Genomic DNA, 24,069 nt, shown 5'->3' with positions numbered 1-24,069 from the left:
TTAAATGCAAATTTAATATATTGGTATCCAAAGTAGGGTATTCTCCCTGGAAATACAGTTGTGAAATATGAAAGTAGACCAAGGTTACAGTTTTTTCATATGTATGGAAATCTCAAAGGTCAAGACTAAGGTAGTTGGTATCCAATGAAAGGTCTCGCCACAAAGAATACAAAATATTAAAACGGCGCCCCATAATACCAAGCGTTATGATTTGCTTACTTAGGTTTAAATGGGTCTATGCGTACTAAATTTTAATAAACAATTTCATTTTTGTGTAAAAAATAAACACATTACCTAGATGCCATTTTAATTTAACTCTGAGAATTTGAATAGACAACTTTTTTTGTTTACAACGGGGCGTTCGATATTGAACGCTCGTATTCAGCGTTCAATAAAACGTCAAGATATTGAACGCTAAAATTTTCTAGATTTTTGGTAGTATTTTATCAGAGACTATTTATTAGCTATATAATAAAAATATTTATTGGCTCAAACACAATATTCTAGAATAGAAAGTCAGGTTACATCAACTATACAAGTCATTTGTACAATTATAATTATGTTATACAATCATTTCTCGATATATGACATTTTTAGATGAATGAGTGTATTATTCTCAACATTTCTGGACATTAGCTATTTATGCAAAGCGTAGCTTTTTTTTTTAGCATAAGACATATATGATCTTTATTCTTGAAATTTTTTTTAACCTATGATAATTGTATTTTTAACAACTGAATAGAAAATGAAATTCACATTCAATCTCCCCTGTGTTATAAATATCACAAATTTTTTTATCTGTAGATATAGACAATTGTCTTCCTCTTTCTATGGCAAGATTATATGTGCGCTAAATATATATTAAAATTTTCAGACTAAAGACAATTATTAGTGAGGAACATAAACTATGTAAGTGATATTTTAGCACACGGTGCTTAAAAAATTGATCTATTCGTAAACCAGTGTAAAAATCTGTTTTCATAATCTTTACTACTGAAGGGTATTAAAACTGTTATCTTTATGGATTTTTCCTGGAGAACTATTTTTATTTTTGCATTTTCTTTAATACTTATGTTTTAATAACTATATTTAAATATAACGCATGCTGTCTGGCATTTAAAAGGACGAAATTTGTCCTCACTGAAATATTCACGTTTATGTGCACATGTTTAGGATATTATATAAATTATAACAATAACAACTAGTTACATGTATATGCATTGTATCCTATATAAGAAACTAATAACAAGGTACAGTTTCAATACAAATTAAGCCCTGTATTTTTAAAAAAAATATCAAAGTGATGTAAGAAACTAAAATGCGTTCTTTCTGATTCATAGGAATTTCATGCAGTAAGAATACACACATCCTTTTTTTCATATGACCTCCTAAATGCTTAAAATGGCATCATTAACTTGTGCCTTTTCCCGTATTTTCTTAAAAAAATCCAGAAGACATCAATTTTCAGTGATATTTTCTTTCATATCGAAAACATACTCTACCACCGTCACCCACAACGATTTTGAGATATGTGATTTTTCAAAGCAGTTTGCATGATATATCCAAAAATTGAAGTAGGTGACGGTGGCAGACATTATTTTCTAAAGGAAAATAAGCACAGAAATGAGTCATTCTGAGACTTATCTGCGTTAAACTTAGAAATGTACCAAATTAACGACGTCAAATTTCCAGAACAGTCCTCCTTCATGCCCTATTCTTTAATGATTTATCATATTCATCTACTCAACTCTTGTGAAAGCCAATTTCATAACTTTTCATGAACATTAAATTCTTAAAGCCCAAACTGCACCTTTTTCCTTTATAAGCTCATTATAAGCTCATCCCATCAAGATCTTTTCACTCATATTTAGACACACATTTGCCAATGGAGGACTGTAAATCTAGAACATTACTTGACACAAAAGGCCGTTAAGCAGTGATGGATCTTTTTTTTCTGCCATGACCTATTCTAAACGGAACCACGGTTTATACGACCTCATCTAAAAGACCTGCTGTGAGATTCGAACCTATGGCATAAAGATCAAACCCTTACTCTGCGACTGTACGAGGGTTGTTAGAAAAGTTCGCGGACACGTTGAATTACGGAAAATCTATTGTGTACTGTGAAGTACGACCTATGTCTGAATGAGTTCCTACATTTTGTTTATTGATCTGTAAAAAATCAGGTCCATATAATAAAATCTTGAAATTTTACAGCTATTTTTACTATGGGGTCATGGGATTCACGGAGCAATCACTTGACGTTAGCGACGTGACAACCAGTTTTCAACCCGTTAAGCTTTGTCGCAGTTTTATAAATCTTTCATTTCTTCAGATTTTTCTTATCTTTTTTCTACTTTAAAATTGAATATCTATATCAAGACATGTTACTTTTCTACTACAATGTCTTTTTTTTGATTCGGATATTATTGAGATCTTAAAAAAATAAATAAAAGTCTACGCAGTCATTAGATCAGGTATGGAAACTATGCAAAACCATATAGGCGCAACGCAACGTCCATGCCATAAGGGGGTATTGAAGTATCGATGGAGTTAATCATTCAAAATGTTAATCCTTCCATTTTTACTAAGCTACAACCATTTGAAAACTTGTTCTTTGCATGTGTAGGAAATTCCCGGCAGCATCTTGAACATTTAAATCTCTTTTTAGACATTTTCCTGTCTGCACAGATAATTTTTACGTAGTGCAGTGGTCCATGACAGTCAATGACGTTCCGATTTTTGGCTGTGTTTTTATGCGTTGATAATTTATAAACGGCTATAAAAAAGTCATTTACCCTCCAATTTAGTTCAAAATTTCTCCCAGTGACGCTTCCTGCATGCTTAAGCGGCAGGTAAAATATCATAAATTTCTTTGCGCTAAAATTGTGCAATTTTTAATTTTAATAAAGAGTCTTTGTGATGTAAACTTGCCAAAATGTAGCATGCTCCGTGAAGCAAGGTTTATCAAAATAAAAAAGCTGTATATTTTTCAATAATCACTGGAGAGCACCAAATTCTTGTATATTAATTGGAAAAAAGGTTAAAATTTTATCTGGAAATTTTGACTGGTTTCGTGGAAATAGCGCGCTCACAATAGAACCTGTCCGCGAACTTTTCTAACACCCCTCGTAGAGCAAACGTTCTAACGACTGGCCCACCATGAATATGAATAAAAATTATAAATCTTGATCTATTTTTTCAACTTGAAATGCATACATATAGAAAGTGAGTAAATGTGTTTATTTCAGCTTTTCAAAAATTCAGTTTTTGAAAAATAGTCGTTTTTGATGCCATGGTCACAACAGTAAGTTACAAAACTTCTATTGTTGCCGTGTGCATTGGCAGCTGTAGTTGACAGGTACGATAACTGTGAAGTTTCTTTACGTCTGTTTAAGCCATCTGCGAGAACTCTTGCGGATAAACTCTTGTTCGTTCGGGTGTAAACAGGTGAAATATTTTTTTTCCCCAATGATTTCACAGTTATTGCAGTTAATTAATCATGCATTAAAGTAAATTAGTCAAACAGAATATGCATGAAATGCATGTACTAGTATTAATGGACAGCAAATCTACAAGATACACGTATTCATAATTAATTAACCTTGGTGTGTAATCAAATGTAATCAAATACTAGGAAAACATATGAAAACAAATTTTTTCATATGATATTTCATAAGTCGATGATAGAATACAAAAGAAGACAGGAAATAAATGTATTGTTTCACCTAATTTTGTTCACAAGTTCTCGATCGAAGCTAGCTCTCTGGTTTCTGAGGAGATGAAATATTCAATGTATATTTGCTTACATGTTTTTTATATTTAGGTAAAAGAGATTTAAAAGACCAATTTTTCTTTCCTCATCACAATTGTACAACTTTAAATAGAAATGGTAAATTGTGTTCGAAAACTAGCAGGGACTATATTTTTTGGCGGAATGGTGGCGTATGAAAATATCTTCTTCTCTGCCTCTCAAAATTTTTATAGAACTATAATTTTTACACAATAAGACTAGAAGAATTTTTCAAATGCTAGCTAAATTAATAATAAGGAACTAAAGTTTTAAAATATATCAAATAAATATGAATTTCCAAACAAACTACAATTATGTTAGCTTTTTAAAAGTTTCAACTCTAAGTACAGATATGAACCAAAAATCCGTAGAAATTGTTTTTACTCTCTTACTAAACGGTAAAAACTTTAAGTTTTTGTATCATTTTGTTTCTCTATATGGCTGCTTTACCATATGTGAAAATTTTAAAATATTAAATATAGGGCGCATATAAAAATAACTTAAATATCTTTAAAAAAAATAGAGAAAATTTGGATTAGCCAAAATCTATTTTTGTTAAACTATTTGTGTCAATTTGATAATATCATCTTATAGACCCTACATGGTAATATCTTTTTATGCAAAAAGCAAAACATTTAATCTTTTGAAATAGAAGACCCTATCTCATGATTGGATGCAGTTATTTTTATTCTTAATGACCAGGGAAAAGGTAATGACCTTGACCTGACCTTGACTCTAATATAAAACGGTCAAAACTAATCTAACAAATACCATCACTTAGTAAAATTGTCTTCTTGATTCTGTGAAAATTTCATTAATTAATTAAAATTTGGAAAACGCTGTTGCCACAGAAACAAGAGCTCCAGGTGCCACATCGCTCATCTGAGTACTGTGGCTAGGAAAAAAGCAAAAATCAGAGCCTTTGGCTCAGGTTAGCTAATATATATTTTTTTAATTTTGAAAACTATACTTGCTTTCTTTGTATTGCACTTCCGAGTAAATAAAAAATGTGTAATAGCTATAATAACTATAATAGTTTCTACATGTAGTCCTTATTTCTTGAACAATATTATTACGAAGTTTCTACATGTAGTTCTTATTTCTTGAGCAATGATGTGTTAAAATTTCTTCGCGATAAACACAAAGAAAAACATTGTCGACATTTAGCATTTTTATAAAAGTAAATAAAGGTTGTTGTCGTTATCATATAATATTCAAAACATATGGATATAAATGTGAATATGTCAGCCAGACAAAATATTTCGTCAATTTTTTTTTTAGCCAGACTAACAATTTATTATATGTTAATAATGGGGAGTAAAAAGAAAATCTATTCAAAATTGTCAAAAATAAACATCAAATTTAAAATTGCCATTAGTATTTATATATAACATAATGTAAAAAGGGGATATTTTAACAAAGTCAATTAATTAAGAAGTAGTTTTACAGAAGAAATCTGTCAAGATAAGTTGGTCGTACGTTGTTTTACATCTTGATCGATGAACACTATATACTGGTGAAGGGTTCAAATTTAAACTTAGATTCGGCACTTTTAGGGCCCTAGCGCAGTGAGGGTTCTTTATCGTGCCAATTTTAAAAAAAAAAAAAAGATCTTTTCGGTAATTTTACTTAAAAGCGCCGAGAGCTTGGAGAAAGAACAGTGCTACCTTTTTTTGTCCCCCGCTTTAGCAAAAGCAAGGGGACTTTAAATCCCATTTGTCTGATAGTTTGTCCGTATGTCAGTCTGTTCGTCTCGCTGTCACAAAAACCTTAACCTTGGTCATTACCGTCATAACTTTTGAGTGAGAAGAGATCGGGCTTTCATTATTTCACACGTACATTACTTGTGACAAGACCTTTCCAAATATATTGATTTTTTTACCTAGACCTTAAATTTTGACTTACTTTTCAAAAATGATATCCTTTTCTCATAGCTTTTGATTTAAAAGAGATAGGGCTTTCATATTTGACTCGTGCAATACCTGTACAAGATGTTTCATTGAATGCTATGATTTTTGACCAATTGACCTTGACCTCAATGTTTGACCCTTTTTTTCCCCCTAAATTTTTACCGTTGGTGATAACTTTCCACTACGACACTGAAATCGGGGGATAACAATACTTTGAATTTGCCTGCTTTATCGAATTAGATCAGTCGCAGCCGTGATTCGAGCATACAACCTTGTGATATTAAAGAGGTCGCTCTACCAACTGAGCTGTCGGTATTCCCCAGATAAAAATGTTCAAATGGAAAAATAAATATTCAAATTTTAGGTTACGTATTTAACATCAATTTGTAATCATTTTTCGTAATAATAATGATATTTGTTATTATTGATGACATAATCTGCAAAACACGTTCTTTAAAATGTACATCTATCAGCTAGGAATTATTTTGCTATTTTTTTCTCTAAACAGAATTGTTGAATCAATTTGCTCCCCCCCCCCTCGCTTTCTCGAAAGCGGATTCATTATCACCTTTGTAAATAAAAGATAGTGTTCATTTTTTTCTTATCATTAGAATTGCCTTAGTTGGGAAATGGGAACATTAAAATTGGTTTAAAAAATTCAGTTGAAACTGTGTCCATATGTCCCCTTAAATCTCATTCGTCTGTCAGGTTATCATTCTGTCCGTCTGCCACAAAAACTTTTCAATGAGAAGAGAAAGGGCTTTCATATTTCACAAGTACATTACCTGTGACATAACCTTTCCAAACATACTATGATTTTTTACCCTTTGACTTAAGTTTGAGCTACATTACTTGAAATCGTTCATAACTTTTAAAGATAGAAGATAGGGCTCACACATGTTTATTACCTGTGACAAGGCCTTTCTAAATGTACTAAGATTTTTTGCCCTGTGACTTTGAAGTTAGACCTAGTTTTTAAAATTTTATCTTTCCATATAACTTCTGATTGAGAAGAGATGGGGCGTTTATATTTGACATGTGCATTACCTGTAATGATTAGGGCGTTCATATTTGACTTCCCATCCACTACTTTAAGACACCGTCTACGGGGGACCGCATTTCTTCGAATTTGCTTGTTTGTTATAAGGGTTGTCATTTTAGTGATTATAAAATCTACAAAACACGTGAATAAAAATGTGAATTTCTAATAAGCAAGGAAGTCTTTTACTATTTTTGTTCTGAACTGTTCGACTGGAGATTACATAAATTGCTCCTTCGTGTAAATTAAGTTTGTAAGGGGTTTGTTGCCATTAACCTATTATTTTGCACTCCGACGACAAAAAGCAATTTTAATTTGTAATGTTGGATCAAAAAAAAAATATGCAGCCTTCGCCTGATTAATTATACATGTACCAAAAATAAAAATTACCCAGTGTAAAAGTCAAGTCGTTTTTATTATTGTACCCCCCGCTTGAAAAGTGGGAGGGTATATAGTAATCGGTATTTCCGTCCGTCCGTCCGTCCGTCCGTCTGTTACGCTTTGGGGTACCCATCTCTTATCCGCAACTCCTCTCATACCACTGAAGGAAATTTAATGAAACTTTCACAGAATCTTCATTACATATTGTCATTGTGCACCTCCTTATTTTGCTTTTTGATCTGACATATTTTGGATTTTCCAGAGCAAAATATGGACACTGCCTTTATATTCATATGGGAGGCGGGGGTATCATTTAGTGAGCTCAGTGCTCACAGTACCTCTAGTTTTTATCTTTGTTAGTTAAGATTACAACTAATGGGGTCTCAACTAATTTTTATCTGTCTAATTTATTTTTTTTTAATTTAAGTTCGATGTTATGGGCAATTTGGAAAGACATTTTGACTTCTATTACCAAAGTAAATATAATTTAATAGATTTATAAAAGAAGTTGTTTATGATTACAAAATTAGTCCGAAACAAATGGTATGGTTTTATTCACTTATTTCCAAATTCATATGATACAAGTAACAACGGGAACAATGACATGATGTCCATTCAATTTCTTGCAAATTTTAGCATATTCTGATTTGTGTTTTATCTTAATCACTTATGCAATCGAATTTGTTCTAAATGTAATTGACTAATGCAATTTGGCGTTAAAGGAATAGAAAATGTATTTTAAACCTAGGAAAGTGAATAAACTTGCAATGCAGTGGTGGCTATTATTCTTCAGTCAATGCCAGATTTTCATCGCAATTTCTTACGGCAATGTGTTTATTGTTGGCCAATGCAGGTTGAACAACTATCAAAAGGGCGAATGCAGGTTGCACAACTATAAAAAGGACCAATGCAGGCAATGTGAATCGCTCTTTCTTTATCCTTTTCCCTCTCTCTTTCTATCTATGGTCAGTCGGGCATTTCAAGGCTCTCAAGGGCCAATGCAGGCATTGGCTGACTCTCTCACGCTCTCAAGAGAGTCCGTCAACGTCTGCATTGGCTCTTTAGAGAGTTAGCCAGTGCCTGCATTGGACCTTGAGAGAGTCAGCCAATGCAGGCATTGGCCGAATTTACATCAGTCAGTCAATGCAGGCATTGGCCGACTTTACATCAGTCAGTCAATGCAGGCATTGGCCGATTGCACATCAGTCAGTCAATGCAGGCATTGGCCGACTGCACATCAGTCAGTCAATGCAGGCATTGGCCGACTGCGCAGTCAGTCAATGCAGGCATTGGCTGACTACGCAGTCAGTCAATGCAGGCATTGGCCTACTGCTCATCAGTCAGTCAATGCAGGCATTGGCCGACTTCGCATCAGTCTGTCAATGCAGGCATTGGTCGACTGCTCATCAGTCAGTCAATGCAGGCATTGGCCGACTGAGCAGTCAGTCAATGCAGGCATTGGCAAACTGCACATCAGTCTGTCAATGCAGGCATTGGCCGACTGCTCATCAGTCAGTCAATGCAGGCAATGGCCGACTGCATGCACATAAGTTCTAATGCAGTCAATTATAGACTCAAAAGACTGATGCAATGCAGGCATTGTACATTCCACTGTTTAAACATGTATAGGGACTGCAGGCATTGGAATACCTTTAATTCATACAGCTAATGCAACTAAAATCTTCCTTGTAAAAAAAAATTGTTATACATGTACATATTGTATTTGTCAAAACTGTTTTTTTACAGCAGACTTCTATAAATCAAGTAATGCCGATGAATGATCAATTTTAACGTTTATTTTAATTATGGAGAAGAATTTGCAGAAAAGTAAAATTAAATAAAAACGATGTATTTTCAAGGACAGGTTGATAAAAATTATTTGCGTAGAATCTTTTATGCATTGTCAAAATGTTGTCTTCTTGATTCCTACAGTAATCCATTTAGTCTGTGCAGTTCTCAGTACTTCGCCTGAAAATAGAATCGGAGTTAGTTACACAACATTGTTTGAATTCGTGTAAATTTGTATATAATTTTCGGCATTGTTTCACCAAATAATTACAATTCATCGTCTTGTCCCAACATAATAATTAATGTTATACGCTCTAAATATTAATAAAAATGCTTCTTTCACAGATTTTTAATTTTATGTATTCATGAAATCATCACTCAAAAATCAAATACAAGTAGTGAGGCACAATATTGAATATAAAACCTTATGATATGGTCGTTGGCCACCATTTTAACAAACAGACTCAGGTCTCATAGAATCGGATATCATCACAGACTGTAGTCTAATGTTGCTGTAGATTCCATCTGAGTGTCACTCAACACTGTTAAGAAAAAAATAAGACATGTATTTAAAAATCCCCAGACAAAACAAACATGAACTTTGTAACTTTTGCCACTGCATGCATTATTTTTCTGGAAAAAAAATCACAACGGCCGAACCAAACTCTTTGGTGAGAGTGGGGCATGGAGTAAAAAAACTTATCAGACCAAATAATTAAGGGGTACAACCATAAAGATTTCTAAACACACGCCATAATTTGCAAACATTTCTACGACTATATTTCTTTTTTTTTCTACGCTAGAAGTCGAAAAAGTACGATTTACTTTAGAAAGAAGCTGTACACCAAAACTGGAAAATCCCGAATCCCAGAAATAACCTTAAAAATAGTTAAAAGCATTTTCCTTTTTTTTTTTTTACATTATTATATTATATTATTTGGGCAAGTTGGAAATTAAAAAAGGCAAGTTATTTTGAATAATAATTGAAACATTTGCCAAATAAACACAATATAGTTGCATAATTTAAATAAAAGCATGGTAGGCTACTTTGTACAAACCTTCAATGTGTCTTAAATCTGCAGCTGGAACTTTCCGTCTTGAAAACGCATACTATAGGATAAAGATACACTGGACGAAGCTTTGCTTCAAAAAGATCACAAATGGTGTTTTTCCACTGCATAATAAAAACTCCATACTTTTTTAATAGCCCACATATTATTTTGCTGTGTGAATGATCAGTCTTCAAACAAGCCTAACTGTTAGGTGATGCACTACGTACTTATATGACGTCACAATATTACAGAAACTAAAATCCGCGAAACGTTAATAAGCCAAGGGGTTAAGATGATCTTTTTAAAATTCAACGATAAAAAGGACGTATTTCCAGTTACCAAAGGTTGTGTGTTTATGCTGAATGATTATACATGTGCACATGTTACGTTTTACCAATCGAGGCATCGAAATAGCTGACCAGCCTACAGCAGAGGGGCCGATGATTGAGTGTAACGTCAGGCCTACAGACTGTATATCGTTCTTTGTGGTAAGTCGTTTGTACGTCTGTTCATAAACCAGTTATAGATAAAAGTGTTTACTTACAAATAACATAAAACTTACATTTAGACGGCCGAATTTTTTTTTATACATGATTAATACTCGGTCTTAATGGCTACTTTCACTTTTAAATACAGAGGCGTTCAAAAGATGGTGCATCGCAAGAAATTTTAATTTATGACGAATTAAAATAAATATCTACAATCACAGTAATTTCAATCTATTTTTCCTTCACAATATTAAAAAAAATTGAGGATGATAATTATTTATTTCAGTTCTAAAACCTTCTCCTTGAAAGGATGTACATGTAAACTCGTCCATTAGTGCATTACATACCAGTCATATACAGATGAAAGTGAATAGTGAAAAAAAAAAAGAAAAAAAAAAGAAAACTCTGGTAAGATTACGTTTCTTTTTTTCGGTTTGTTTGTATTTGTTTGAATGACAGGGATAGAATATTCATTCAATTCTGAAAAGAAGGAAGGGGGGGTCTGGAGATTTTTTTTTTTAAAGTAGTTGTGCTAAAAAAATTGAATAAAGATAATATGTCCAGTGGCAGGAATTTAAAAGTAATATGCCTCTGGTTATCCGGAAAATAAATTATTCAGTCTTTTGAAGGCTTGGGAATGCATAGTTAATCTGCCTTACAGAATATATTGCCATCATATTCTTACAAATTAAGTCTTTTCATTTGAAGAAATAAGTTTAAACTATTTGTGAACTATTCTAATCATAAACATAGTTAATTAAATGAAATATTTGAAAAAAAAATTGGGAAAGGAAATGTAAAAATAAACGGTAATTCTCGATTATTTTAAAAAGAAGTTTACTTTAATACTGCATGCATTTCTTTTTCAGGTATACACGGGTTAAAAACTACAATATAGACCAAAGGAAAAAGAAAAAGATAGAGGATCAAGAAAACGCTTTATAATATATGACATTAAATGAATAACACATATGCACGACTAAATGTGCCACTTTATTTCTTACTATTCATATACTTTAGGAAAATATTTATACCATTATACATGTGCATATATCAAGTGAATTTGTTTTGTTACATCAGTTTGAGTCATGTTGGAAATTCACCAAAGTCCCCGCAGTGAAAATTTTAATCAATTAATTAGAACGCTAAGTACTTTGTTGTCAATTAACAGCCAAAATCATTTTTATGCTGGCTTCTTTAGAATTTATAAAATGAATAACACTTTTGTAAAAAAAAATAAGACCAACTTTCACCTCGTGCACGTTAAATTTTCTTATGTCCATTACGACGCTTTATGATTTTAAAATTATCTGGCCTCCTATTATTTTATATTTATCAATTTCAAATTAAAATGATATTGTTTATCATTACCGAGTATACATATTCTTGACATGATAATTATTAACAATCAAACAGCCATTTTTTATAGAACAGTTTGTCAAAGTCAGCCAAGCCTGGGGATTTAAAATCTACTGTGAAGAAGAATGAGGTGTAATTGACTGATTATGGAGTCGGCCAATGCCTGCATTGATTGACAGATGTGCAGTTGGCCAATTCCTGCATTGACTGACTGTGCAGTCGGCCAATGCCTGCATTGACTGACTGGGGTGCAATCGGCCAATGCCTGCATTGACTGACTGATGTGCAGTCAGCCAATGCCTGCATTGACTGACTAATGTGCAGTCGGCCAATGCCTGCATTGACTGACTAATGTGCAGTTGGCCAATGCCTGCATTGACTGACTGATGTGCAATCGGCCAATGCAGGCATTGACTGACTGCGCAGTCGGCCAATGCCTGCATTGAATGACTGATGTGCAGTCGGCCAATGCCTGCATTGACTGACTGATGTAAGGTCGGCCAATGCCTGCATTGACTGACTGATGTGCACTCGGCCAATGCCTGCATTGACTCACTGTGCAGTCGGCCAATGCCTGCATTGATTGACTGATGTGCAGTCGGCCAATGCCTGCATTGACTGATTGCGCAGTCGGCCAATGCCTGCATTGACTGACTGATGTAAGGTCAATGCCTGCATTGACCAACTGATGTAAGGTCAGCCAATGCCTGCATTGAATTACTGTTGTGCAGTCGGCCAATGCCTGCATTGAATGACTGATGTGCAGTCAGCCAATGCCTGCATTGACTGACGTGACATTGATAGACATTATAATGCACAATACCTGACAGAGCCTGCATTCATACTGCATAGTATTGGTAATCCTGCATTGGGGAATCGGGAAATGTAATTTATCTGCATTCGGATAAAGTTGCACAAATTCAGTAGCATTGCAACAATGCAGGTAAGGAGATGTAAAATGGAAAAATAATTCTAATGAAAACATCTCCATCTGGAATTTCAGTATTTTACTTTTACCAATTTAACTTTATTTTGCTCAATTTTGAAAAGCAAAATTTTATCAATTCAAATGTGAACTTCAGCATAGGTTTTTGTAAGGTGATGCACGAGTCATTTATAAACAAAGCTTTAAACAGTGATATTTGCATAAAAAAATAGTTTAGACAAATCAAAATTTGGTTGAGACTCCATTAACTATGTGAAGATTTGGTATATATACATACTACATATATTAATTTTTTTTTCATTGACCTTGGTGTCATTTGAGGTTAATTAGTGGAGTATGCATACCAAACATGAAGTCTCTATCTCTCGTGGTTCAAAAGTTATGGCGAAGGTTAAAGCTGACAACAGACAGACAGGACAAAAGCAATATACGTCCCGAATCTATCGATCCAGGTGCATAAAAGGGGGCCTTTTTAATGCCATTGAATCAATAAAATAATCTTAACCAGAAAAACTCTGCTTTTAAAAATATCTTCAGTTTTGCTAAAGAAAAATCCCCATTCTTTTTTGTACTATACATGTATTTGGAACAAGACCATAGACTGAGTACAGACTAAAGTAAAAATTTTGATTTGCAATATCTTTATGTTTTTTATACCCCCGCTTCAAAAGCGGGAGGGTATATAGTAATCCGCCCGTCCTTCTGTACGTCCGTACGTCTGTTACGCTTTGAGGTACGCAACTCCTCTCATACCACTGAATGAAATTTGATGAGACGTTCACAGAATCTAAATAACATGCTGCCATTGGGCACCTTCTATTTTACTTTTTAATCCGACACATATTTTGGGTTTCCCATAGCAAAACATGGACACTGCCATTATGTATTCATATGGAATGCGGGGGTAACATTTAGTGAGCCCAATGCTCACAGTACCTCTAGTTTTATTCAATATATTTGCTTAAATTAAAAAAAAAAGTTATTTCAGTTATTTAAATTCAAATACCAGTATATGGGAACATTTTTGTTTCACTATTGAAGTTATCACAAAAATTTTATTGGTTTGAAATTTCACATTTTACAAAGTTTGTTCTCGGTTTATGGTCTTGGAGACTGAACATGCTTGAATAATAAAATGATTTTTAAAAACAAAATATTGCCAAAAACTAGAACCAAGCAGTTTAAACTAGATACTTGACGTCATACATCTCCTTCCTTGTAAATCTTGCATAGTGACATTTTCTTAATAAATAAAAACTAGAGGTACTGTGAGCAATGAGCAATGAGCTCACTCATGATACCCCCCGCCTCCCATATGGTTATAATGGCAAAGTCCATGTTTTTCTGTGGCCGGAAAACCCAAAATATGTGTCAGTTCAAAAAGTAAAATAGGAAGTGCACAATGGCCATATGTAATAAAGATTCTGTAAAAGTTTCATTAAATTCCACTCAGTGGTATAAGAGGAGTTGCGAATAAGAGATGGGTACCCCAAAGCGTAACAGACAGACGGACGGACGGACATACCGATTACAGTATACCCTCCCACTTTTCAAGCGGGGGGTATAACAATATGACGTCAAGTGCCTATGGATAAACCTGCCACTTTTAAAAATAGTATAATATATAGTTCTTGACTTTATTTCCTGTTTTTCACCACTTCATTCAATTTTCTTTTTAAGGTAAATATCAGACAGTTACATAATAAAAGGTTTCATTAGAGTGCAACTTTAAATGAACTTAATTTACTTAATTGGAGTGGCACGATAAAGTACAATGGTTAGAGCGTTTGTTCTAGAATCGCAGAGTAAGGAGGTAATCTTTATGCTCCGCATTCGAATCCCACTCCAGGACATAGAGACCGGTCCGTCGGATGAGACCGCATATAAACCAAGTAGGTGCTCGCATAAAAGAAATCGCTCAGTGCTCAAAGGCATAAGTGTGGAGTATATGTCTAAATTTGCAGCACTCCATGGGCAAGTGGTGGCATCCCAATACGATAGGTTGTGTCCCCAAAGTGAAATAGCTTCCTACAGGTCTATTGAAAGGGTTTATTAACCTCACCTGAAAATTTAAATAAATTTTAATGAAAATTTTAATATGGTAAGACTAAACATCAAAAATGTTTATTTTCTATAATTAGATATTAATTTATACATGTATTTCTTTACCTAAAAACAATAAAAAGTGGACAGGGCATAAATTATTATTATCAAATTATCATTATAAGTATCTGTGAAGAAAACAATGTGCTGGAGATAAATCATGCTCAAAGTCCAACAGAACGATTAAAAATTGGAAAAAATTAATAAATAATATCATTGAAAACAAGAGACGTGAATTTAGGTGCATAAAAGGGTATACGTAGACTCTCGTGTGAGTTTTAAAATCAATAAGACAGAGAATGTATGAAAAAAGATAAAGGAAAAAGTATAAAACAACTATAAAAGAAATATAGCTATTTAAAAAAGAAAAGAAAAGTAGTGATACTAGTATTTATCTTAAAAAAAAAGCAATGGACAGCTCCGCCGATAAAGTAATATTCTTTAAATGAATTTTTAATGCAATATTAAAAAAGAAAATGAGTGGCATAGACGATGTTGGATAATTAATTTTAAGTGATTTCAAATATAAATGAAAAATTGGAAAGTTACTGTAATCTACTATTATATACACTAAATATGACATAAAAACTAAAGCATGATATTTTATGCTAGTAAAATTATTTTAAGTTAATTTTCATGTATTACATGTATATGTTAGATTGTAATTCCCCACCTTGTGCCTCTTTATCTGTAAATCCATGGGGACCCCCGGTAATTCTATCCTTTTGAAATAAGAGAACTAGCATAATTACATCTACTGCTATTGTAAAGACAAGACGGCCAAAAACTTCCTTAAATATTCTTTAGATTACCCAACTCCATCCTCAAGCAGGCCTTTACTGTACATCAGGCCACCCCAAACTCATACGTCTATAGTATGTTTTCATTCTATTTTAATTCCCTTTTATATGTATATCATATTGTGTATTCTATTTAGGCCAAATAATGGTATTTTTTAGCCAATTCATATGTACAAGGCCATATTTTAAAGGCCACCTATTTTGCCAATTTATATATGTTATGTAATAGTCACATACTGGGAGGCCAATTTGTTATTGCATAATTGTTTTTTTTCTCAGGATTGTGCCTTAATGTTACATTGTCTCCCAGTCTTTTTTATATAGTTTTATGTATTATATTACATGTTTTTATTTCATAATAAATAACATTTTTGGGAACAAACATGCCTTATGTTATTTGGCAAAGAACAAGCTCAATGTTGTGAGCAGTGACCTCACTAAATGATACCCCCGCCTCCCATGTGAATATAATGGCAGTGTCTATGTTTTGCTATGGAAACAAAAAATATATGTCGGCTCAAAAAGTTAAATAAAAGGTGCACAATGACAATATGTAATAAAGACACTGTGAAAGTTTCATCAAATTTCATTCAGTGGTATGAGAGGAGTTGCGGATAAGAGATGGGTACCCCAAAGGTCCGTAACAGACGGACGGACATACCGATTACTATATACCCTCAATCAGGGGTATAAAAAGATTTAATGAACCGTTTTAAACTAATAGTATTTATAGAAAAATTTAACGTTCTATATTACATCAAATTGATTTTTAAACTACTCACTAGCAATTGAGAAACAAAATGTGCTTATGAATCACTTAAAGCGAAGGTTGAAGTTTCTCAAATGCAAATCAAACTTCAAGGTCAACGTAAAGAGATCAAAATTGTTGGTGTCAAGAGAAAGGTTTTTTTCACAAGAAATGCACCTGTGAAATATGAAAGCCCTAGAAATTATTGTTCAAAAGTTATGGTCAAGGTTGAAGTTTTTTACAAAGTGGGTCAAACTCTCATGTCAAGGTAAAGAATATTTATACCAATTTAAAGATCTTGTCACAATGAATACTTTGGAGTATAAAAGCCCTAACACAAATATTTCAAATGTTATGGTCACAAGTTGAAGTTGGACATTTATATATTTTGAAAAAGTTGGTCAAACTCATAGGCCAAGCGATCAGATTTGGTGCCACTCAAAGAAAAAAAATACACTTGTGAAAGCCATATCCCTACCCAATGGTCATGAGTAAGGTTAAAGTTTATGCTGACATATGTACAAATTTACAGACAGGGCAAAAACTATATGCCTCCGACACTAAGAATACGGGGGCATAATAAATGGTCAAAACATGAATGCGATCATAAATTCATGGGAAAAAAACAAGAAGAATAATCATTGTTAGAATGAAATTTAATTATATTAACACATACGGGTAATTTTCATTTTGACTGATGTCTAAGCACTAGAAAAAAAATATTGGGCGTGTCTTCAAACTTTCCAATAGTTTTACTGTGTTTGTCATTATATTCAATGAAAATCTTCGTTTTTTATGTTGTTTTACCAAACAAAAAATATAGTTACATGTAGCATGGTTCCTTTTCTCTCTATAATGGAGGATAACATTTCTAGACTTTGCATTTGAGTAAATTTCTCTGTTATAAAAGTTACATATGATTTTATGCACACAGACCCTACCATAACTAAAAGCAAACTTTTGGATAATAAAGGTTTGTAAATGGTTTATTGCGATACTGGTTAAACAAAAAGACAATACAGCGTCCAAAACACACTAAAAATATGCAATTTTCTAACACAGTCCATGATGTGTAATTTGATTTAGACTGAAAGCCTTTTTCCTGATCTCATCGAAAAACGTTGAAAACATGAGTTTTTGAGACTTCAAATGAACGGGCATAAAATAAAACAAAGATTTTTGCTTGTGGTCATGAACAAAAACATTGCTATCTGCCAAAAACACGTTTCATTCTGGATTGAAATATTTCGAACACTCGCTCGAAACATTTCAATTGTTTTCGAACTGAAGTTTGTTCAGTTTGCATATAGACTTCTTTACATAGTTCGTCTGTGTTGTGATTCATGGTTAGAGCTGTCTCAAAGAAGAGGCACTTATGAACGTCAGCAACTTTAATGGCATCTGGAAAACAAAAACAAATGAAAGATAAGAAAAACGAACTTGACACAGGAAAAAGGTAAAAGGAAATTGCAAAAAGAAAGCATACAAAATACACCAAACTGTTATAAACTTACCATTGGTGGACACCTTCCGGTAACGAATTAAATCAGATTTGTTTGCTACAAGAAATATAGGTACATCTTCTCGATGGCTTCGGCGAATGTTTTGCACACAGAGTTTGGCAAACTGGAACGATGCTTTATCAGACACCGCAAACATGACAACACAGGCGTCAACATCATCCATTTCCTGTGAAATCTGAATGAAGAAATAAAAAATATCAAAGCTATAAATTTATCTCTTTAAATTTGCAATATATATTGCATGCAAAATAGGTCAATACATTGTTAATAATCACAAAGATACTTACCGTTTCTGGGCATATCTCCTTATTTTCAATGGTCAGGTATATATCAGGGTTAGTATTTACACAGGAAACACCACTGCTTTGCTGTCCTAAAAATTAAAATGTGATAAAGATAAAAAAAAATTAATTGTCAAGATGCAGTGCTCATTACAGTTTATAAAAATACTTTGAACATGTTCTTTTAAAAAACTAGGTTTGCATGAAAATAAAAAAATATACCAAATTATGAAAGTAAATGATTGAAATTATTTTGCAAAATTACCTTGAACAAATTCTTTAAGCGACTTCAATAAATGCAAAAATGTTGTCTTCCCCACATTCTTCCTCCCATAAACTTCAATCAGTTTTGTTCTATCTTTTCCTTCCTTGCAGAGAGCATTCCTCAATTTCAAGCGATTGTCTTCTTTGGACAAGGTTGGTGCGTCCTTGCTTTTACTCGATCTTTTCTGTCTTCGAACTGCTTCGCTGTTCTTGAGAAGAAGACCTCTCGATCTGTTATGGGTAATATTTCTGTTATGGTGGGCATTCAGTGCATCCGAACAACTGAATCTTCGAGTTTCGAGATTGAACCTGAGCTCTCCAACTTCAGGTATTTTGGAATTGTTCATAGAAATCGATCGCGATTTTTTAACGCAACTTTTACATTTTTGCTGATGCACAAAGGTACAAGACTTCAAATTGTCCCCATCTTCTAATGTTAAGTTGTCTGCAGCTGAACATTGCACACCTTTCCTCAAGCTAGAGAGGCGTCTGTTATTCTTAGTGATCGGCATGCTGATGTAATGCCATGTTGACTGTTAACTTCTACCTTTTATAGGTAAGCTGCTAACGTAGGCACGTAAGAAAAACAATTAAGGTGATTATTCATTTGATGAAATAATAAAAGAGATGTAAAGAAAATTTATTGTAAACAATTATCGCACTGGTATGAATATTTCTTGCAATAATATAAAATAAATTTGTTTTTTTTCTTGCATTTGTGTTTGTTTTCAAATTCGCACGTGTAGAAAAATATTATTGAGTACCTTTTGGTATTGTTTTCAAGAGTTATGATCGAAGCTGGTTTCAAAATATGTTGTGTAATCTGTCATAAAGACATGCTGACATGTAATTTGACGATGAATTTGCTCATATAACCAAAAAATTTAAGTAAGTACTTGCAAAGATACTTCACCCTTACCAATTCAAAAAAATGTAGTCGCAGATATCATGATGGGACTTTGTATCACTCACAAAACAAACATCATAAATCTTATTAAAAGAAAAAAATTGTTTTTGGATTAAAGGAAACTACAAACAATTAAACTTAAAGAGGCTGGGTGGTCGTGGCCATTTTTAGACTAATTTGATCTCCTTTAGAAGAAGATAAAGATATAATATAAAGATATAATAAAATGATCAAATTTTAAAACTAAAATTTATGAAATTTTTCTTTGTCAAATGATAGTTGACAGCTCAAGATATATCTAAAAAAAATAAGTTATATTTCGTGGTTAATAAGAAAATAATCTATTGACCCCCAGAGCCTCCTTAATTTTAGGAAGCTCAAGGTACATGTTTTCTTATTGTTTTACATATTTGGGCAGAGCATAACCCATTAAAGTCTTTTGAATGATATTTTCGAAAAATGGTGTTAAAAACTGATTGAAAAAAAAAAGTACAGTTCTCGCATAATCTTTAAATTTCTGAAATGTTATTTCGTTAAAAATTATATTGAATTAATCACCATTTGAATAATTATTATACAAATACCCTCATTTTCTAAAGGATGCTCGCTTGCTATACTGGTGCGCCCAATCCATCAGCCCCACTTTCTTACTATACCTAATACAATCAAAACATGCCAGCGCCAAAATTATCTTTTGCAAGATGATTGGTAATGTGTCCTCTAGATATACAATAAGGTTTTAAGAACTTTTATTTTCACTCTTTGGATCAATTGGTGGTCAAAAACGCCTTTAAAAAAGAAAAAAAAGAAAAAAGAAATGTGGTTCCTTAACAGGTCCATAGGAATCAATTTCAGTTCGAGAGGGGAGGAGGCACAGCCAATCATTTTCAGTGAGGGCACAATAAAAGTTCCTTTTCAAGCAAGAAAGGGGGCATCATGCGTTATTTAGATGGCACAATCATGTAGTAGTTATGTTTTTATACTATTCTATATATTAGCAATATTAATGGACTTTTTTGCGTCCCCTGTTCCTACGGTCATGATAGAATTCCTAAAACATTTTTGAAAACAAATATAGGTCTGCTAATAACAGGGCCAATAAGTACCCATTGGAGTTCCAATCAATTGGTGAAAGACCTGGACTCCAAAAAACTATAAACATAAAAATAGTCAATCAGAAACTCAAATCATATTTTTGATATCAACTTCAGAGTACTTGTTTGTACAATCAGATCTAGAATGTTTCTTTTTACAAAATTCTTTTGCAAATGACCAATGACAAGGTAAGTAAATTTACGAATTCCATTTTTATTGAAAAAGAAGCCGATGATATCAAAACGCCTGGGCTTTAATCTATCGTGGAGAATGGTTATATATAAAATTAAAAAGTCTTTTATACTGTCGATAAATAATTCAATAACGTCGTCTGTTGACCAGTAAGGTAACAACTTGGTGATAATTCAATTACTGACACTAAGCATTAAGAGGTGGTTGGATGTAAGAGGAGCTTTTCTCATTAAAAGTCATAGCGTCGTCATATATAGCGGGTTATTACAGAAGTAAAATATCTAACTAGTGCAAGATTTTCACTAGAGCAACTGATAAACGATTTTGTTAGTCTACTAGAATATCATTTCTTTAAATACTGAATTAAGACTTTTAAAATTGCTTTTAACTTTCAATAAATGCGAAATTAAAACGTAACAAATCGTTTTATATGGTCGATGTCCTTGATTGCTATTGACTTCGTATTAGCTTTCATCATGTTCCTCGCTTCATGTTGGGGAAGGGAACACTTTTAGGTAAATAGATGCGTTGACGTTTAGATCCGATGTTGGTTTCAGCCAGTAGAAAAGGCTTATTAATAGTCTGGTCCTGATTTTTAAAAAGAAGGCTAGAAATAAGTTCCAACGGCAAATAATTATTATTTGGTTCAAATGGATTTTTGACATTTTATGCTGAATCCGAAAATACCGGCCTTCGTGAAAATGGCGCTAAATAGGTCAAAATGGCGATTTAAAATGGCGGATATCCATTTTTTCTAATTTCTTAATAATATTGTTCAAATAGGAAAAAGAATGTGTGAATATATCATAAAGTGTAATGTAACTAAAAAATGATAATAGAACGCTAATATAATTACTTTCATTTAGAAAATTTTGTCGTTTCTACACTCAATTCGAATTTTCTCTGATTTATTTGTCTATTGTTTATGTTCTGCTTTGTTCAGGATTTTACATTTGCAGATATCCAAACACCGCAGATTGGTATTTTTCCTCTGATCTTACTTTTCTACAACTGAACGATGGTACATCTGTACGTAATAAGTCAAAATGGCGATTCAAAATGGTGGATATCCATTTCTTTTTTTTCTAAATATTCCTTAATGTCGTTTATATAGAAGAAAAGATAATTATGTAATTATCTTATTCGGCGTAATGCAACTATGAAAATGATAAAAATAAGCACACATAAAATCAAAATGGTGCGGAATATTTAGTAATTAAATTTGATAAAGTGTTAATTGCTCAAAATGGCGATTAAAATATGTGTGCGTCCTTGAATTTCACAAAAGACTAAAACTGCTTAATTCTGTAGAAAATAGAAGAAAATTAATTACAGTTTGCATTTTTCAATTAATAAAATATTGTTTAAATATTCATCAATACTTTGAAGATATTTTTTTAATGACTAATGATTTTTATGACACAGATCTTTGTATTATTAATTCTATTACTAGTATTAAGATAAGCTACTGAAAACATCTACGAAGAAATTTTACCTATTACCATGCTTCTTGATATAAAAAAATTAATGATATCACACAATAATTGCTTTTTAAATTGCAAATAATCAATTTTAGGTTTAAAATGCAAATTAAAACCAGAAGTCTCTGTCGAGACTGTAGCTCTACTGGTTTGTACTTATAACAGCTGTCGGAAATTCTTTTTCTTTTAGTCCAGTGATTTAGAAAAAATAAATGTTTCTGTTCATGTGGAAGGTCTATTGTAACAATACTTAGTATATGATTTTTAATGATGGAATGATGGAATATTGTATATGTTCAAAAACAAAAACCGATGCACTATTTTATGTACCTTAGTGTAGTCTACTTATGTGCTTAGTTCTATTGAAATCAGACCAAAACTGTAGGAGGAGTAACGCTTTAAAGGAATTTCACCGAAAATTCTATTTTTAGTAACCATGGCAACACCATTCATCGAAATCAAAATCCGATGCACTATTTTACGTATCTTAGTGTAGTCTACTTGTGTGCCAAGTAATATTGAAATCAGACCAAAACTGTAGAAGAAGTAGAGTTTTAAAGGAATTTCACCGAAAATTCTATCTTTAGTAACCATGGCAACACCGTTCATCGAAATCAAAAACCGATGCACTTTCTTATGTATCTTAGTGTAGTCTACTTGTGTGCCAAGTTATATTGAAATCAGAACAAAACTGTAAAAGGAGTAGCATTTTGAAAAAAAAATGTTTACAGACAGACAGCTAGACAGACGGACGGACGACGGACACCTTACTATTGCATAAGCTCTTCTGGTCTCTGACCAGTAGAGCTAAAAAACATTAAGACAAATATACGGTAGAAAACAAGTAAAGGGCATTGATTTTTAAATGTGACTTTTGCCAGAAAATTGAACCGTTCTCTCCCTTAGGTCAAATCTCTTGTAATTCCAAATACTAGTACACACTCGGTTATTTCTCTCTGTGGAGTTTCACACCTTTGATGTTTAAAAACCTCAATTACCAAAGGAATGCCTTAGATTTCTTCCTTAATCTATTCAAAATCTATCCATCCTTACGATCAAGATATCTGCTTGTTGGAGAATTTTACTGCGTGGAGATTTTCACCTCCTAAGTGCGACCGTTTTTCAATTGATTATTATAAGATTAGTCGATAATAATAAGCAATAGGTTTTATATAATTGAGCTTTTATTCACAAGGAAGTAAGGAACGAGGAATTACTTTTTTGGAAATATCAAGACATCTTAAATAAGGAGACAATTTCAAACAAGATGTGTTTGTGAAACACTGATGCCCCCGTATGGCAGCTAATGGCAAGGGTTGAATTCTCTGAAATGTATTTAAAACCCCAAAGGTCAAGGTCAAAAGTGTTGGTATCCAAGGGAAGGTCTTATTACAATAAATACACATGTGAAATATGAAAGCCCTATTTCTAACTTTTCAAATGTCATGACCAAGGTTAAAGTTTTAAAAAAATGGGTCAAACTCTTAGGTCAAGGTCAAACATATTTATACATGTACCAGCTGAAAGGCCCTGTTACAATGAATACACATGTAAAGGATAAAAGCCCTAGCTCTACCTGTTAAACAAGAGGCCCATGGGCCACATCGCTCACCTGAGCACTGTGGCTGGGAAAAAGTAGAAATTGGTTTATTATTTAAAAATGTTTAAATTCAAAAGTAGTCCCATGACCAATCATGGCTTTGCTATTCTTGAGAAAAAGATTTTTAAAGTATTTTCCCATATATTTCATGTAAAACTTAGGTCAGCCATTGTGACCCCGATTTACCCCCGGTCATGATTTGAACAAACTTGAATCTACACTACCTGAGGATTTTCCATATAAATATGATCAATTATGGCTTTGTTATTCTTGAGAAGAAGATTTTTAAAGAATTTTCCTATATATTTCTATGTAAAAC

The 24,069-nt window shown here is 32.9% G+C and overlaps 1 protein-coding gene and 1 long non-coding RNA gene across 2 annotated transcripts; both read right to left on the bottom strand.

Moving 5' to 3' along the window:
- Positions 1–8,888: 8,888 nt before the first annotated feature.
- LOC134243979 (uncharacterized) lies at positions 8,889–10,544 on the bottom strand. Its single transcript, XR_009987152.1, has 4 exons — positions 10,526–10,544; positions 9,970–10,085; positions 9,336–9,453; positions 8,889–9,091 (listed from the first exon to the last, which is right to left on the bottom strand). It is a non-coding gene; the product is annotated as an uncharacterized LOC134243979 (long non-coding RNA).
- A 7,070-nt stretch (positions 10,545–17,614) lies between these two features.
- Positions 17,615–18,987, bottom strand: LOC134243985 (ras-related protein rapB-like). The gene is made up of 4 exons (XM_062726228.1): positions 18,477–18,987; positions 18,218–18,303; positions 17,922–18,105; positions 17,615–17,808 (listed from the first exon to the last, which is right to left on the bottom strand). The coding sequence occupies exons 1-4, from the start codon at positions 18,985–18,987 to the stop codon at positions 17,615–17,617; spliced, it is 975 nt and encodes a 324-aa protein (XP_062582212.1).
- Positions 18,988–24,069: the final 5,082 nt, after the last annotated feature.

This window comes from Saccostrea cucullata, unplaced genomic scaffold (genome assembly GCF_032062105.1).
Source record: "Saccostrea cucullata isolate Sc308-1 unplaced genomic scaffold, CSIRO_AGI_Scuc_v1 ctg3, whole genome shotgun sequence".
In the NCBI taxonomy this organism is placed as follows: domain Eukaryota; kingdom Metazoa; phylum Mollusca; class Bivalvia; order Ostreida; family Ostreidae; genus Saccostrea; species Saccostrea cuccullata.
Note: the sequence above shows the minus strand (reverse complement) of the source record. Positions and strands in the feature narration are given on the sequence as shown.

Bases quoted from the DNA above. Each gene is read 5' to 3' on its own strand.
- LOC134243985 (XM_062726228.1), bottom strand. From the start codon at position 18,987: ATGCCGATCACTAAGAATAACAGACGCCTCTCTAGCTTGAGGAAAGGT. The intron at 18,304-18,476 runs GTAATTTTGCAA...TTTAATTTTTAG, and splicing joins GCTTAAAGAATTTGTTCAAG to GACAGCAAAGCAGTGGTGTT. The intron at 17,809-17,921 runs GTAAGTTTATAA...TTTGTTTTCCAG, and splicing joins CCGGAAGGTGTCCACCAATG to ATGCCATTAAAGTTGCTGAC.